The 17,840-nt window shown below is 43.0% G+C and overlaps 1 protein-coding gene across 2 annotated transcripts in view; it reads left to right on the top strand.

Annotated features, from left to right (window-relative positions):
* Window positions 1-722: 722 nt before the first annotated feature.
* Window positions 723-17,840, top strand: part of kmt2a (lysine (K)-specific methyltransferase 2A) — a 33,906-nt gene continuing 16,788 nt past the window's right edge. For both annotated transcript variants that reach the window (XM_058799253.1, XM_058799252.1), the window contains exons 1-9: window positions 723-1,177; window positions 10,443-10,512; window positions 10,693-14,045; window positions 14,134-14,311; window positions 14,439-14,664; window positions 14,747-14,808; window positions 14,890-15,366; window positions 15,527-15,597; window positions 17,559-17,795. In XM_058799253.1, coding sequence (XP_058655236.1) covers window positions 932-1,177; window positions 10,443-10,512; window positions 10,693-14,045; window positions 14,134-14,311; window positions 14,439-14,664; window positions 14,747-14,808; window positions 14,890-15,366; window positions 15,527-15,597; window positions 17,559-17,795 — 4,920 coding nt within the window. In that variant the 5' untranslated portion in view covers window positions 723-931. The remainder of the gene's footprint in view (window positions 1,178-10,442; window positions 10,513-10,692; window positions 14,046-14,133; window positions 14,312-14,438; window positions 14,665-14,746; window positions 14,809-14,889; window positions 15,367-15,526; window positions 15,598-17,558; window positions 17,796-17,840) is intronic.

Raw genomic sequence — 17,840 nt, 5'->3', positions numbered from 1 at the left:
TTTTTTTTTGGTTTGGTTGATCAGAACAAAACCTCGAGACATGTTACATATTTGTTGATATGACATTTGCTGGTGAAACAACTTATTTTTGGGCATAGTATCTGTAATTCTGAAGTACAGAATATCCACACAGGTGCGTTTGACTGACAGCCCACACTACACCTCAAAACATTAGATTCATCTGCCCCGAGGAGTCAAGAAGACAACCCAAGTAAAGAAGACAATTCCACAAATAACTGCAATGGCAGGTTTCAAACAGAGATGGCGATAAAGTGGCAAAACTTACGCACTGCAGCTTTAATTTCTTGCTTTATCGTATTCAATATAATATGCAGAAACAACTAGTCAGCTTTACCCAGAGCTCTATGGCTCTGGCTTTACCTAATTGCTTCAACCAATGGCGTGAGCTCAGGGCGGGGCTACCTGTTCCCCTGACAAATAGCAGATGGGGGCCTGTTCAAAGAAACCTGTGGGAAAACAGTCACTATTTTTGCAATTCCATTTATTGACGGTAGGGGTGCAGAAATTACACATGCTATTTTATGCAATTTCTACAAACTAAAAATATATTAGAGGAAAAACAAATAAATAAAAAATTGCAAATGTTAAAAACTTAAACATTTAATATAATTAAGTTCTCATAGACTTAAATATGAAGAATATATGAAAAGTGTTAAATTTCGCTAAGCAGTCTTCCTGTGTCTGATGTACAGTTTTTTTTCTTCCCTTGAGTATCGCCGACGAACCTGCGTAAACACATCACTGAGCCTGCTCTGCGCTGGGATCTTGTCGGGGTCCTCGGTACCTCCACCCCGAAACATGGATAATCCATTCTGACCGCTAGACCAGAGCGGCCGTGTGCGGAGATCGCTAGTTCGGGGCTACGCCCACACTGAGCTCCTGATCCTAGGGCAGGCAGGCAGAGTGTAAAATGGCGCACAGCTGTCGGTGGCGGTTCCCTGCTCGGCCCGGAGGGAGCAGCAGCTCGGGCACCGGGAGGAAAGCGGGCCGAATTCGAGTCAATGCTTCCCTCCGAAACAGCGCGGGGACTAATCCGAACGCGAACGGGCTCGGGCCCGGTTTCGACGCTGCGTTGCAAGTGTCCGCTGCCATCGGCAGCAACCTGCAGAAATTTCGGGATGTTTTGGGGGAATCGAGCGGCTCCAGCAGCGGGGAGGTAAGCGGGACCCTGGCTAAAGCGTTAGCCTCATTCATGATCAGTGCAGAAATTACAAATAACTCTGGCTGTGTAGCAGCTCTAAGTTGCTCAGTGAGGAGAGTGAGCGAGAGAGTGTTCTAGTTATTTTGCTGCGCAGCAGACACATGCCTCCATCCATGTGCTGTTTTTCTCACTGTGGGACTACTGACAGGCTAAACTGCTAGCTAGCCCACATCAAAACATGTACCTATTCCTAACTAATGACTGATGTTGCTGTGCTTCTGTGGTCTGATGTCTATGTTGAGGCGTTCTAGCATCATATTTCGGGACCCTGAGGAGTTTAGTGCCATTTTTTTGACAGGATGGAGATGTGAAGCTAGATAACTGATGGTTGCTTTGGGTTGAACTTGTTTCAATTTGATTCGGAGTCTCGTGCGATTCATGTGACACCGCTTTTAGACTTTAAACACTACGAAAGCACTTTTTCAGCTAAAAAGCGCAGAAAATGTCCTGCTTAATGCACAGCTTGTGTCAAAAATGAGGTCCAAAGGAGCTCAAAGATAGATAAAGGATGAAGTTTAAAGATATTTAGCTCCTTTCAGTTGTTCTGGTCATTTTAAATTGCGTTTTTCGCCCATAAGAGATTAAATGGTACCATTTGATGACTCAATATTTGGCTTCCAAGTTAGCTCACCGTGTTTCTTTCACCTAAAGACAACTTGGTTCAAAAGCCCGGTGGTGTATAACTGAACTTTACACACTCTCGTACAGAAATAAACAGGTTAGGGTGTTTCAGTAAGCATAAACGAGCAGATTTTAGCAGGACTGAACACCTGGTACCAGTTGGTTGTTGTTGTCTGAGCATTTAGCGATAGCACGCAGGGTGCATCTATCCCAGCTGTAGTCTGTTTGGATTTTAAACTTCATTTTAAAGTATTGACCTATATGAAAGCGTGGATTGAGTTTAGAAGATGTAATGCGCTGCTCCTAAAACTATTGTGGCCGTGCATGTGTGCACTTCTGATATTATTTTGTCCAGTTATACATTGCCCTCTAGCTTGGGTTGAGAAATGGATGATGCTAGTAGCATAAACAGTGTTGCTATTAAAATACGCAGCCTGGTGTGTTTTTGTTGCGGAGAATGGGGCGTATATTTACAAAATGTTCGTTCTGTTGCAAAAGTTTGCAGTGTGTAATTGTAAACCTCTCGTGTTTGATCTCCTTCACCCTCGAGAGGGAGGCTGGCTAACGTGTTAGCCTGTTAGCACCCGCTGATGCACGGGAAAATGGGAGGTGGACATGTTTTTTTTCCCTCAGATATTGCGTAGTAGCAGTATGCATTCGAAAAAAATGTCATATATCTATCAGGAATCAAGTGATTCCTGTGCAAAACCTCGCTGAGGCTACAGGGACCATATGTTTAGTCAAAGACGCCAAATGCAGTGTTTTGAGCAGTGCAAAAGGCGGCTGTAATAAAAAGGCAGCGTTTGACGGAGGTTGTTATGTGTGGGGGTGTGTACTGTGACAAACTACCATCTTCCTTTCTCAGTAGTAGAGCGCTGCGCATCGGAAACGCGGGGAGATCGAAACGAGAGCGGGCGCGAACCAGAAACATGCAAATAGCGTGCTTAATTTTGTGTTTCGCCTACGGGTAATTTAGCGTTTGAAAACGTGGCGCAGATTTAAGAGCGTGGAGATGTGGTTATTAGTCATGATGTCTTGCGGTGTTTAATATTAATGTCTATTTATATATGTACGTATATACAGTATACTCGCTTTATTCACTCCTCTGTCTTATAAGGTTAGATAAGTAATCTTATTCTTATTGCTTTAGTTTGTTTTGTGTACATAATGTGGTAAATCACTCAAATGTTATGGTACAACTGTTGGTTGTTTTTAAGGCAAATTTACTTTAAATGTTTCTGGATAAGTCAAATATAAGTCAAAATATGTTCATTTTAAATAGATCTTGTTCTTGTCATGTTATTGAAAATAGTTGTTTCTGTAGGATTTAATAAAGTTGTAGCAATTTGCTCCGCCTCTAAAACAACTTTCCTTTTCTTGTGATGTCACTTAGGCCATGCAGGCTATTGGATAATGTTAAATATTAGGGATGCACTGAAATGAAAATTCTTGGCCGAAACCGAAAAAGAGGTAACCAAGGCTGAAAACCAAAACACCGAAAGAAATTATGCCAATTATTAGTACCATTGCATTTATGGCTATGACTGTGTACTAACTTTACTAAAATGAAGGCATTGCAATTGCATAAATTAATATTAAAGTTTCAAAGAATAAATCAATTACAAATTGTGCAAATATTTATTTAGAACATTGCAACAATGCACAGTATAAAATAAAATTCAAACTAAAATGTTTAACTTGATCCCACTCATGTGTACATTAAATAATAATGTACTGGCCTGCTGAAAGGTTGTAAAATTAAATGTTCTCTCATAAAAACAAAGTGCATTTAAAAATTTTCTCTGTAGGACTACTACAAGAAAGTGCATTCAGAACAAGTGCAACTGCTTAAAGATACAACAATATTTTCTCTGTAGGCCTTCAACATAATAGTGTATCAAAACAAAGACTGCCATAGCCCATATGTTAACTTTTGTGTAATGCACTTTGCCTTGACATCATCACTGGGAAACTTCCTTGCCTTTTTAAAAACGTCCGCCACAGACGCAGTGGGCGTGCTCGGAGGCATTTTTCTCTTCTGTGCCGCGTTCCTCTCATATTCAGCGTAGCGATCGGAATGTTTGGATTTCAGGTGATAAATTAAACCCAACATGGAAAAAGTCCTTGCAGATGCACCCCCTCTTGAAATTTCGGCATTACATGTTTTGCAAATCGCTGTCCGTGGGTCTTTCTCAGATATACTGAAATACATCCACGCCGCAGACATGTTGCTTCAGACAAGCACGTGCAGGTTGCGATTTCTGTTTGCGTCATCACAACATTTCGGGCTGTATTGTTTTGGTGATAAAAGCCTTTCGGTCCAAAAACCGCAAATTCACTTTTGGGCCATTTTCGGCCGAAAATTTTCGGCATATTTAATCCCTATTAAATATGCCAACTCTTCAGGCTACATTGTTTTGCCATACCTTTTTTCTCATTTAATATCCTGTTTCATTCATAAATATTCCCCAGCATAGAAGTATAAAGGATTGCAAGTTACAATGTATGTTGACTTTAAGAAAAGATTTTAAAAACATCAACCAAAGCTTGCATTATTGTGTGCATTTGTAGCAGTTCTGTGTGCTTTAATGCACCCTTGGAGCCTTTTTGAATAGCGCTCAATTAAAACACGAATACATTTGTGAAATGTATAAGTAGTATACAAGCCAGACAGACGGCTAAAATCCCAGCGGAGCTTGCAGCTCATGCGAGTTGCGGACACAGCATTGTAGTTTCATTCAGAGGGGATGTTGTGCCTGGGTAGGATTGTTCTGGTTCATCGCAGCCCGCTGAGCTCACACAGCAGCCTAAGGCCAGTAGCATGCTCAGTAAACAGAAGCACGCCGCCCCTCCTTCCCATCAGACCCAAATCCAACAGCACGGGCCCACAGGGCCCCAATAGGATTTCACTTCTGATGGCTGCCTTTTAGACTACTTCATTAACCCATTTGGACGGCTTAAAATGTTTACATAGAGGTAATACATCTGCGTGATTTCTTGCGGCTCCAGAAAGCGAAGCTTTTGATGTTCAGAACCACTTTCGAGAGATTTTAGTCTAAATCTAAAGTGCAAACACGAGTCTGTGGCTGCTTGCTAGACAACTGTTACTTTTGGGAGGTGTCCTGTTTAAGTCTCCATTCATCGGTTTCTTTGTGCGGGACGCCATTTGGCTTGCCTTTTAATGTCCAGAGTAAAGCCCCGCTTACAGAAGCAGAATGAGGATCAATATCAAGGCCTCATACAAAAGTGCAGTTGAATGGATACAGCAAATGAATGCTTTGCTCCGCTGCTTTCTAATGAATGGCGTGGCCTATACGGAGGGAAGAAGTCCAGCAGGTGTTTGGCCTATTTATCTGGAGAGGGCCCTGTCCCCTAGACAGCGTGTGGATCATAGCAGGAAGCTTTGTGTCTGCTTTTATTCCAGCCTTTACGAAGTGCAGGCAGCTGAAAGAGCACAGACGTGGATATCAAAGGGTGAAGAGCAAGCCCTCCTCCCCCTGGGACAGCGCTGGGAGGGAATTAGACACAGGCCGTCCCATCCATGGCTTTATTCCGCTTTTGTAGGCGGGCAGAGGGGGTTTCGCCTCCCGCTTTTTGCTCCGAGGGGGGGCAGCAGCAGCCATTGAGCGCATGGAGTAATTCTCTCCGAATTTACGTCCCTCATTACACCTCGCAGGAGGCGCATCTTTGTTTTTATCTTAAAGCCACGGCTCCTCATTAGCGTGGGTGTGAGGTGTTGGAACATGTTGTTTCAGAAACTCTGTTTTGGGTGCTTTGACTGTGGGTGCATGAGCAACATCAGAGCATTAGATCTGCAACTTACGAAGGGAAATTTCTCCTGATGCCTTTTGCGTTATAAAAGTGTTTCCAGACAGGTTTCTTTTGTTATGAGTTGATGGGTTTGTCCATTTTGGCTGTAAGCTGAGAATGCCATCAGTTTGACCCCATTTTAATGTTTTATGCATTTCGTTTTGTATCTGTATCTTTTATACAGGCATTTTTGAGGGAATCTGATGCCTCAGCAGTTGTCAAAACTTCACATTGTTTAGAAAATGGTGATTCAGTGAATTTATGAAAGGCTGCACTATCACATATCCCCGGGCTTAGAGATGATAATCAGTTACATGTCTTGATGTGGATATGTTGGCTTACTGTGATTATAGGGGTGTGAGTGTGTGTGTGTGTGTGTGTGTGTGTGTGTGTGTGTGTGGTAAAGTTGGCCACACACACAGTAGTGCAATTATGTCCCGCTCTGGGGAGGGAGAGTTGCCAGGTTGCAGTGTGCTTGCCAGTTTATGCCCAGTTCTTAAGCGAACTGTAGATGCCATGTTGAGCAACTTTCCTGGGTTTGTGACCATCTGCTCAGAACAGGATGTAATGAGTTTATGTAAACAAATAGTCTTGTTTGCTTACCTTTTATTTACGGGAACTGAGAGGTGGCACAAACAAGTACTTTATTTGCTCTTTTTGGAAAGGAGGATGTTGATTTGTAATCCTGTCCTTCTATTGGGGGTGTTCACATGTTTGGGGTTTTGATGATCAGCCAATCACCAATCATCCGTTCTTAAAATTCAGCACAGTGCCTCTAAAAAATATTTAAAATGTAAAACTGTACAACTTGGTGTACAACTTTTCTCAAAAGTAAGTCTTTACTTTTAACCAACTGGCCTTTCGGTTCAAAAGATGTGACTTTTATTTTGAAAAACATTGTCTATTATTTATTTCACAAATATAGCAATTCTGTATTTTATTATTATGCCAAAAGTGCACTTTCTTTAAAGAGAAACACATTTTTCAAAACAAAGTGCTTTATTATTCATTATTTTTAAAGCCTATAGAAGTATAGCACTTTTCTTATTGTTATTATTATTGTTTTGCTTTAAGTTTTATTTTTCTTAAAGTGCTGTTTCCATAAACAAATAAATATTCTGTTTAAAATAAAGTTCTTCATTCTTTAAAGCCTTTTTAGAAGTGTATCATTTTTCGATTAATGTTGTTGTCATTTAATAATAATAATAATAAAATTATTATAATTATAACTAGAAATTGTATGTTTTGCATATTTATTTATTTATTTATTTATAAGCTTAAATGTCCAAATACATTTTTTGGCCTGTAGTTACATTTTGGATTTTTTTTCCCTTTATTTTTGTTCCCACATCTTTATTCCCCAAACAATTAAGTAATTGGAGTATAACAAACAAGTGTTTTTGTGTCACCTGCTAAAGCCTTAAAACCTTTTTAGTAGAAGTATATAATTTTTTTAATGTTGTTGTCATTTATAATAATTATTTATTTATTTATTTTGTGTTGCTTAAATGTCCAAATACTTTTTTTTTTGGCCTGTAGTTATTTTTTGGATTTTTTTTCCCCCCAATTGTTTGGGGAATAAAGATGTGGGAACAAAAATGAAGTAATTACAGAATAACAAACAAGTGTTTTTGTGTCACCCCCTCTGCCGCCACTATCTCTCCTCCCCCATCCTGCACTGGCAGCAGGTGCTCGGGCGCCTTGGCCGAGCCGAGTGTCACTTTCTCAAGCCCAGTATCGCCGCATCCCCCCTCCGTCTCAGCCGTGGGTGTTGATTGAGCAGCTCCGCCGGAGCGGATAGTCAGGCTACTTGTAGTGCGTGGGTGTGCTGTTTAGATTAGCTTTTCATGTTTTAACTAATCCTTTTTGTGTGTGTGTTATGTTTTTGATGAATTGTGTGTGTATTATGTTATGTCTCTCTGTATGTCCTCCAGGAGATTGATATTCTGACAGGCTGAATATGAATTCATTCTTAAATTACTTGCCTGGTTAAAGGTTAATAATGATAATAATTGTTGTCCACCGAGCCTGTTCATCATGCTGCATCTTCACTCCATGCCTTTATGGTCAGAATGATGCTCCGTTCCCTCTTTCTCCCTCCCTGCATCCCTCCCTCCCTCCTCCCTTTCCTCTTGTCTTGGGATGTTGTTTACATCTTGCAGTGTGCCTCACGCACAAGGTGGAGGAGGGGGCGTGTGTGTGTCAGTGTGTGTGCGCGAGCGTGCTTTTGAGTGCCTGAGGCAGAGTCGTGCTGTCATTGAGAGCTACTCATGGTGTCACACTGACTTTGAGCTCCACTACTCGCAGCTCTCTAGTACTCTATCACCTTCGGCACAACAGTAGAGCTGCAATGAAGTCATCGTAGCTCCGAGAGCCTGCATTCAAAAGAGCTGGAGGACAAAAATTAGACTAACGAATTCAATGTGCACCGTAAACATTATCTCTGTTGATTTATTTGTATTATTTCAGCCTTATCTGAATTAGCTCCTCATCACTGGTCTTTTGCCCATCAGTGATTGGATATGAAAAAAATACTCAATTAAGATGATTTGTTAACACTGATCCTCTGATAACAGACTCTCATTTCATTTTGTTCTGCCTCCCATCAGAAATTTGTCGCCATATGTTGAAATTAAAGCTGAATGGGGATTTGTTAGAGAGATTGGACTTGTATGTGTGCAGTCTCCGGCGGCATCTGTTCTACAAACTGGACCGAAGGGAATTTAGCTGCAGCCCCACATGCTGCTATAAATAAAGAATATGAAATGAAACGCCCCCTAAGGCTTGAAAATCAACACAATAGGCTGTTTAAGTAACTTGCAGACATTAATCATCTTTTGAGAGGTAGGGCTTAGTGCATAGTGAAATGTTGTCAGTACTTGTTCAGTCTAATGAAGACCCATTTACACTCTAGTCTGTAATAGTAGTAACATGTAGAAAACTGTAAGCAAATGTTTGGGCACATTGGCATAAATGTATATTATGATGTAGTGTCAGTTGCTCAGTTTAGTTTGTTTAGTTTGAATCTTAGTTTAGTTTTCTGTAGTTTTCTCTATCTGTTATGTGTAAATTCATCCCCTTTGGACCAACAATGCCATGGCCATACAAATGCATATAGATGTATATTGGCAGTCATATTTTATATGAGAGTTCTGCCATGAGTGTTGTATTTAAGGCACTGTGTCAAGGTAAAATGGCCAAACTTCCACATTTCAAACAAGTTTTATAATGCTCTTTCCCATTTCATTCTGCTCTGCTTAGCTGTTTTTGAATGCAAATAAAGCATCTGATTTAAATACCCTCCTTTTTGTCCAATACAGGTTTCCCTTGAGATTGAATACTTGATTATTTGATTTTAAAAACGTCATTTTTCACATCTCTACTTCAGAACTCATAGTTGCAGGGAATTCCTTTTGATGCACTCCCAGTTTCAGTTAGGTCCATAAAATCCTTTTAAATGCTCTGTGGAAATGGCCTCTACACACACTCACACACACACGATTAGAGTACGCTTTCTCTCAGTGTGTGTCCTTGTGACTACAACTTAATTCACACCAAGGACACTTCAATGACTGAGACATTTTTATCACAACATAAAACAGCGTGCCCAGCTGCAGAGCAGACAGTAATTACAGTAATCATCTGCACTGTAAGCCTGTTGAAAAATCTGATAAATGTGGGAAATGTGGCTGACTTAAAGGGATATGGAGCGTTTAAGTTGACTCAAAAATGGATTTGGAATTATGGCTTACCTAAAATGTTGTGACAGAATTAGATCAGGAAGGCGAAAGCCCAAATGGGCCATGTAATCAGCATTCCTCCCTGTATCCCTCATGTCAGGTGTGAGATAAGCACAGGGCTATCATAAAAGCCTGGAGCTTTATAAAATCCTATCATAGGACGTCTGCAAAGCTTAGCCTGTTTGATTGACGGAGGTGGAGCAGTTGTCAGACGATACGGCCATTGCAACAGATGTCCTGACAGTGAGATCAGCGCTGATGTCATGCAGCCTAGCAACAGCATCTGCTAAGGATACCTGAGTGGAATTGGCGGAACTGGTCATCTTAGTTGGATGTGCCTTTACAAATGTGTTTGTTACTTTCTGAAGTTGTAGGTAGAGCACAGAAATTGGTTCGCCTACTTTTGAGCGGTTTAAAGTCTGTTGTTTTGGGCAACTAGCTGCCAGGCTGAAAATCGAAAATTTAAGGTGCAGTCAAATCTTGCATGAACGAACCGTTTGCATTCAGATTTTCTGCAGTTGCTTGTTTTAGTTCCATGCTGTCTTTTAATTCAATAGGGTTACTGAGCCTGTTCTGTTGCTGATGATGACAGGGTCATATAATGCATTATAGCATTTTCTTATTAAAAAAAGGTCATGTTAAGGCTACACTGGATGTTGTTTTGAACAAATGTTGATTAAATGAATGAAATATGTTACCTGAACCAGAGGGTATGACAATTAGATATTAAAATAATTCAAATAACAGGATGGGAACATATTGACTTGGTCTTGTCAAATGTGTTTTCATCCATAAATTCACTATGGATAGACAGCTAATGTTCTTTTTTACCTCAACACTCGAGTCCAGAGCTGTCAGCAACTGTTCGGTGGTTTCAGCATGAGAATTGTTTTCTTAGTCATGAGATGGAGTGTAGCAAAACTGAATGGCTCTTTTGACAATAGCCCGTTTGATTTTATGGATTCTCATTTAGAAAAAAAAGAAAATAAATCTCTTAAGGTTAAATCACGCTGAAGTTAATTGAATCTCTCTCTTTTTAATTTCTTTAGGAGGAATTTGGAGGCTTTCGCACAGTCAGTGACAACAGAAGAATACATAGCCCAGGGAGAACGTCAATAGGTAAAGTATCTTTTACATCTCTAATTCTGCCTCTCTCCAAATGTGTTGTAAAATAATTTTAACTTGGACATTTTCGAGATCTAACTTGCTCTTTCACTCAGGTGTAATTGAGATACATTTTAACTTTTAAACATGAAGAAATGTAGAGCTTATTAATATAGTGATTTCTCTTTCTGTCAGGTTCCATCTCACCAGAAAAGAAACCCAGAGGACGTCCTCCTAGGGCTCTAGCTGTGCAGAGAGTTGGCACTGACATTGAGACAGCCCCTTTACCTCTCGCCACAGCTCCTACAGAGAAGGTAAAACGACCACCAGGGAGGCCTCCTGGCACTGGAGAACAAAAAAGAAGAGGCCGCCCTCCTGCTTCTGCCAGCCAGAGGAGCTGGCAACAGAGCGGCCATGCACTCCCTGAAGAGGATGGAGATGCAGAACAGGAGTGCAGCTCCAGTCCCACACACCACAAGGACGGTGTGGAGGACGAAGACAAGGAGAAAAGGCAAACTCTGCTTGGTTCTGGGCACCATCAGGGATCTGAGGCTAAGCTTCACAAAATCAGCCGGGAGTCCAAGGTGACCAAACTGAAAAGATTGCGGGATGTCAAACTGAGCCCACTGAAGTCTAAGCTGAAGGCCATTGTGAGGAAGAGTGTCCCAGTTCCTGGTGTGCGAAGACGGGGGCGGGGCAGGCCACCTTCTGCCGAGCGCCTCAAAGCTGAAGCTGCTGCCGCTGCTGCTCAGGCTGCTAATGCCTCCTTGGCCCAGGAGATGTCCACCATGGCACCTGGGACTGCCAAACATAAGGCCTTCAGGGTTCGTCGGGAACAAGATTTGAGTACCCGGACTCCACATGATCTCAAGCTCAGGGCTTCTCATCCTGCTGATGAATGCACTAGCCCAGATCCCCATGACTCCCCTACAGTCAACCCAATGACCCCAACTAAACACGGGAGGCCGTTAGGGTTACGTCAGAGCCCTCGCCATATCAAACCTGTGCGGGTCGTCCCTCCCTCCAAACGCACTGATGCCACTATTGCAAAGCAGCTGCTGCAGCGGGCAAAGAAGGGGGCCCAGAAAAAGAAGCTATTGGAAAAAGAAGCTATTGGCACCCAAGGAACTGCAGGTCTTGAGGGTGGGAAGCACAGGAGGCGAACGCAACTAACAAACATCAGGCAATTCATCATGCCTGTTGTGAGCACAGTGTCATTGCGCATCATCAAGACTCCAAAGCGGTTTATTGATGAGGGCAGTTTCAGCACTCCACCACCACACATGAAAATTGCTCGATTGGATTCTGCAGCATCTGCTCCAGCACCTCAACCCATAACACCCGCCCCAGCTCTTGTTTCCACAGCTCCCGTCACAAGTGGAACCACTGCCACACCCGGGGCAGGACCTGCTGTGGACTCTCTCCCTCCTCCCCCACCCCCTGTCCCGACTGGCAGCGCCAACAACATTGCAGCCAGTCTCCTTAACAGCAGCTGCAACAATAGCACTAGCAACGGAAGATTCAGTAGCAGTGCGGCATCTTGTGGCTCCAGCGCTGTTTCGCAGCATTCCTCTCAGCTCTCTTCTGGCGAGTCGTCTCGTTCCAGCAGCCCTAGTCTTGATGACTCCTCCTGTGATTCCCAGGCCTCTGAGGGCACCCAGGCCCTCTCAGAAGAGGCAGATCATTCCCCTGCCTCTCAGGGAGAGACAGAAGCCAGCATGCACCACGCCTCGCACCCACCATCACCACCATCTGAGCCGGAGCCAGACCATATAGTGTTGATGGAGCGCAGCAGTCGGGGTCGCAGAGGTCAGAGTCATAGGCGTGGTGCTTTAGTGGCACGTGGTAGGGGCAGCCTGATTGGTGGAAGGAAACAGGCCATCATCAGCCCAGCCACAGGGGTTTCACAAGCTGGATCTCAACAAGCTTCTTCCACGGCGTCGTCATCCTCTTCCCCACCACCTCCTCCTCTTCTCAGCCCTCCTCAGCCTCCCCAAGGAGCTTCATCTAATGCACCTGAGCATCACTCCCACTCTCCATGGATGATATCACATTCCATTGCCCCTTTTCTGCCCACCCCTCCAATACTCTCCAGCTCTCACGACAAACGTCGCTCCATACTACGAGAGCCCACTTTCCGCTGGAAGTCTTTTTCATGTGCTGAAAATAAGTACTTCTCCTCTGCCAAGTATGCAAAGGAGGGCCTTATCCGCAAGCCCACTTTTGACAACTTTCGTCCTCCTCCGCTGACTGCCGAGGATGTGGGCCTTATGCCACCAGGACCTGGTGGAGGTGGCGTAGCACCAGGAGGATTCCCAGTGCCTGGTGGTGCAGCTGGGACAGGTTCCAGACTTTTCTCCCCCCTGCATCATCATCCTCACCACAATCACCACCAGCACTCCTCGTCGCGCTTTGAAGCGCCTCACCAAAAGCGTAGCCCCCTACTACGTCCCCCTTTCTTCACTCCAAGTCCGGCTCATTCCCGCATCTTTGAGTCGGTCACCCTCCCATCCTCATCAGGGAGCAGCCCTGGCTCTCTGTCTCCCCTTCAGGTCTCACCAACATCAAACAAAAAGAGAAAGGGATCGAAGTTCTCACGTGGGCAACCCAGGTCACCTTCGCACTCCATGACTACCAGGAGCAGTCAGTCAGGCGTTCAAATAGGGAAGGCCTCTGAACAATCCATGATTAGCAGTTCTGTTCCCATAAGTGTGACTGGGAATTCCAGTCCATTGCCTGGAGTTGCAGTCAGTCCACTTGCTGCCAGTGCCTTATCACAAGCTTCTTTCAGTGGCTTCCCCTCAGGCTCCATTGGTCTTACGAGCCACGGAGTTTCTGATGGGCGGCGAGCAGCAGGGGGTCTCAGTGTGAGTGGGAGTTCTGCTTCATCTTCACAGCTCTTCCCACTTTTTACCCCCAGTAATCAAGGATCAGGTGGGGGAACTGGAAAAGCAGGAAGGGAACGGAGCGTCTCTGCTACTAGAGACACAGGTACAAAGGAGAAGGACAGGGACACTGAGAAGAATAGAGAGCGTGAAAAGGAGAACAAAAGAGATGGAAGGAAAGACTGGGATAAAAGAGGGAAGAGCCTTCCATCAGAGGCTTCCCCTAACTCTACATCCAGCCTCTTTCCAATGGAGGCCAGGGACATTGAAGAATCTCTCACCCAAAAAAGGACACCTGGTCGAAAGAAGTCAGTCATAGTTGACTCTTGTGCAGAGGCCTCCCCAAGCGACTCTGCAGCAGTTCAACCTGTTGGGGCCTTGTCCTCCAAGGGTCGTCTGGCCAAAAAAGGCAGACCTTCAGAGAAGAGTATTGAAGCGGAGGGAGTAGAGAGGGAGAAGGACAAGGAGAAATTGAGTGCTCCTACCCAAGCAGGGCAGATGGGAAAACCCCCTGCCACCACATCACTGGATTCCGTGTTGGATCATGCTGAGAAACAGCCAGTTACAGACAGGCGTGTTGCAGGACTGCTGAGAAAAGCTAAAGCTCAGCTCAATAAGATAGAGAAGAGAGAGGTGCAACCTGGTGATCAACCCAAATTGCCGGTATGTCCTGTCTTTTGCTGTCCCCTTTGGTTTGAAAGATGTTCCCAGGTTGTTTTTCCCAAATGCACAGTTTGTTTGTCTTGTGCAGGGTCAAGAGAGTGACTCTTCTGAGACGTCAGTCCGTGGTCCACGCATTAAGCATGTGTGTCGTCGTGCAGCTGTAGCTCTGGGTCGCAACCGTGCTGTGTTCCCAGATGATATGCCTACCCTTAGTGCCTTGCCATGGGAGGAGAGAGAAAAGATCTTGTCTTCCATGGGAAATGATGGTGAGAGAACATCTTAGAACTTGTTTGATTGATTTTTATATATATATATATATATATATTATAATTTTTTTTTTTTTTAAGAAAAGTGTCATTGTTTTTAACCCTTTCTTTAATGGTACTTGAATAGACAAATCATCAGTGGCGGGATCAGAGGAGGCGGAGCCACCCACGCCTCCTATTAAGCCAGTAACAAGGCAGAAAACAGTCCATGAGGCCCCACCTAGAAAGGGCCGGCGCTCTCGACGCTGCGGGCAGTGTCCAGGCTGTCAAGTCCCAAATGACTGTGGGGTCTGCACTAACTGCTTGGATAAGCCCAAATTTGGGGGACGCAATATTAAAAAGCAGTGTTGCAAGTAAGTGTGAAATCCTTTTTATTGTGGCTTTCAGAACTTTAAAAGTGTAATTGCCCATAAAACTTTGATTGTTTCATCACAGAGTACGGAAGTGTCAGAACTTGCAGTGGATGCCGTCGAAGTTTCTTCAGAAGCAGGCAAAAGGTCAGTTTTCTGGGAACACCCTTTTTATAAGCCAGAGATGCTCTAATGTTTTAATTAATTGTCTATTTGCATCAACTACAGGTAAAAAGGACAGGAGGAGGAATAAATTGTCAGAAAAAAAGGATTCACATCACAAATCTCAGTGTTCTGAAGCAAGCCCCAAGCCAGCCCCTCCTCCAAAAGATGACCCTCCCCGTAAGAAAAGTGAAACTCCACCGCCTACGCAGGGAGAGGACAAACAAAAGCAGGCACAACCTTCTGCACCATCCTCACCAGCTTCCTCCCCAAAGGACCCTCCGCTCTCTAGTCCTTCTGATGACCCCAAACATTCTCAAACCCCTTTGAGCTCATCGTTTAGAAGGGACCGGAAGCAGCAGCCCAGTTCTTCACCCACCCCTGTACACACTGCCCCATCTTCCCCACCAGCACAGTCCCAGCAGTCCTTGCAGCAGCAAAGCCAATTGCCAGCAAAAAAGGAAGGTCTTGCAAAGTCCCAGCCCACTGAGCCCAAAAAGAAATCTCAGCAACAAAGTCATCCCAGTTCCGCCACAGACACAGGTACGGAGATGTTGAAATGAACTGTATGTATGATTTACTGTTAACTTTGCATAAGGGTGCCCAATCCTGCTCCTGCACAGCCTCCTTCCAGCCTAGGACTAGACACTCCTGTCTTAACGTAGCTTTAATGTTTTTGTTTTATGGTCATGTCATCTTTTAGCATCCGAAGCAAAGTTAAAGAAACAGACCACTCGATGTGTTCAACCACTCAAGCCTAAACCAAAAGAAAAGGTAAGCAGATTTTCCAGGCACTTTTGTATCATTTTATGCCATAAACATTTTTAAAAAACAAACAAAAAAAACAGGTGTGTCTTCTCTTTCTCTGGATAGTGGTTGATATTCTTTATGATGCTGATATTCCTGTGACTCATAGCACAAGCTATGGTCACAGGTTCAATTCCCAGGGGATGTACTGATAAAATGTATCTTGAATACACTGTAAATCACTTTGTAAAAGCATCTGCCACATAGCGTTGCTGCAATAGACTGTGTTGACGGTTTTACCGGTGTGAAGCCGCAACACCGGTTATGTCATTTGCCCACCGTGGCACCGCCCCCACCATCATTTAGATTTTTTTTTTTTATAGTAATAAAAATCATTTAGTTAAGTTAGAGAACAGATACTACAATTAATACTGAATGCGGCTGCTCAATGCAGCGTGTCAAATGACAATCGCATTGCACAGATCAGATTTAATTTATCACGTGAGGAGAAGCTGACAAGAAGAGTGAGGTGAGAGACAAGACAATGGCAGAAGAGTTTCAGAAACGACATGCAAAAGCACCTGTTTTAAAAATATTTTGGATTTTGAAAAGCCTGTTGACTTCTGCCATTTATCTAAGGTGAAATTGGAAGTTTTTTTTAAAAAACATTTGTTTCTTATTTATTTGGTAACAGTATTTGTTGTTTTTTTATTTGTTTAAACTTTTTTTTTTTTTTTTTTTTTTTTTAATTTACATCAAGTATGCCGTGTCCCCAAGCTTTCTTATTCGTTTTGCTAATAAATGTATTAGTGTTGGGCGATATGCTCAATTTTCATATCGTCCTATCGTCAGACTGTGAGATCGCCGATACACGATATTATCGTGCTATTTAATTATTTATTTATTAATTATATTATTATATATTTCATTGCTGGAAAGTGAACCAACTCCAGTGTAAGGCTAAAAGCAGCCTAATGTTTCTAATATGACTGAATTTGTATTTAACATAATAACAAATTAATAGAAACATCGTACTTTACTAATTATAATGCTTACATTTTCTCAGTTATTCAAAAAGCAGCTAACTTACAGAAAACAAGCAAAGAATTACATTACCAAAGAACATCATCACAAGCTCGGCCTAGCGCGAGTTTATGCACTTTAAAAACACTCCCGTTATAATCAGTGAATCTACACTGTATGATGAATAAATCTCTTATACTTAAATCGCACATACATCTGCACTTTGTTGTTTATGATGAGAGAACTCGCTAGTCAGAATTCAGTCAGCACGCGCTGAACAACGGAACTCCACTGTTCCAGCGATGGCTCATCTGAACGCCTCTGATTGGCCATTGCATTCATAAACTCAGCATAAACGTGTGATTGGTTATAATAATGCGCAACACTGTAAAAACACGGAAAAAGAAATATAATGCAACAAATAAGCCCTAATATTAATTAGATAGTATTACTAGCCTGATAATAATAATAATAATAATCGTCTTGCTATCGTAAAAGGCATCATCCACAGGCGATACAATCGTCTATCGGCACAACACTAAAATGTATGTTTCTTATTTATTTGGTTCCACAGTTTACTGATCTTCAGTTTTGTATACATAAACTTTGTGTAAGTTATTTGTTGTTATATTAGGCATGGTGTGTTGTTTTTTTGTTTTTTTTTAATTTTTAGTTTTGTTAAAGTTCTATGCTGTACGTTGTATTTTGTTCTTGTTCAAATTGAATTCAAGCAATTGACACTGAATTGCTGCTAATTTGAAAGTGAAAGTAAAATGCGCATGGTGCTTTTACAAGCTATTTAAAATGGAAGGTAAGCGAGGAAAAGAGGGAAACTACCCCCCACACCACGATGATACCGGTATTACCGGTGTTGTCACACGTCGATTAACCGGTGGGAAAATTCCCTCACCATCACAACCCTACTGCCATATGCAATGATGTAATGGAAATGTATTTTTTTACAGGAGAAACAAATACCCAAACCTGACAGCAGTACTTTAAACTCCCAGTGCACTCCTTCGACTGAGGGCACCGCCAAGCAGAAAGCGCCCTGCGATGGAGTGCATCGAATCAGAGTAGATTTTAAGGAGGACTGTGACATTGAGAATGTGTGGGACATGGGAGGACTCAGCATTCTCACCTCTGTGCCAATCACCCCGCAGGTGGTGTGCTTTCTCTGTGCCAGCAGCGGTAATGTAGAGGTGGGCTATATTTTGTTTAGAATTACTGAAACACAAAAATGATGG

The sequence above is a fragment of the Onychostoma macrolepis genome, chromosome 15, assembly GCF_012432095.1.
Source record: "Onychostoma macrolepis isolate SWU-2019 chromosome 15, ASM1243209v1, whole genome shotgun sequence".
Classification (NCBI taxonomy): Eukaryota; Metazoa; Chordata; class Actinopteri; order Cypriniformes; family Cyprinidae; genus Onychostoma; species Onychostoma macrolepis.
Note: the sequence above shows the minus strand (reverse complement) of the source record. Positions and strands in the feature narration are given on the sequence as shown.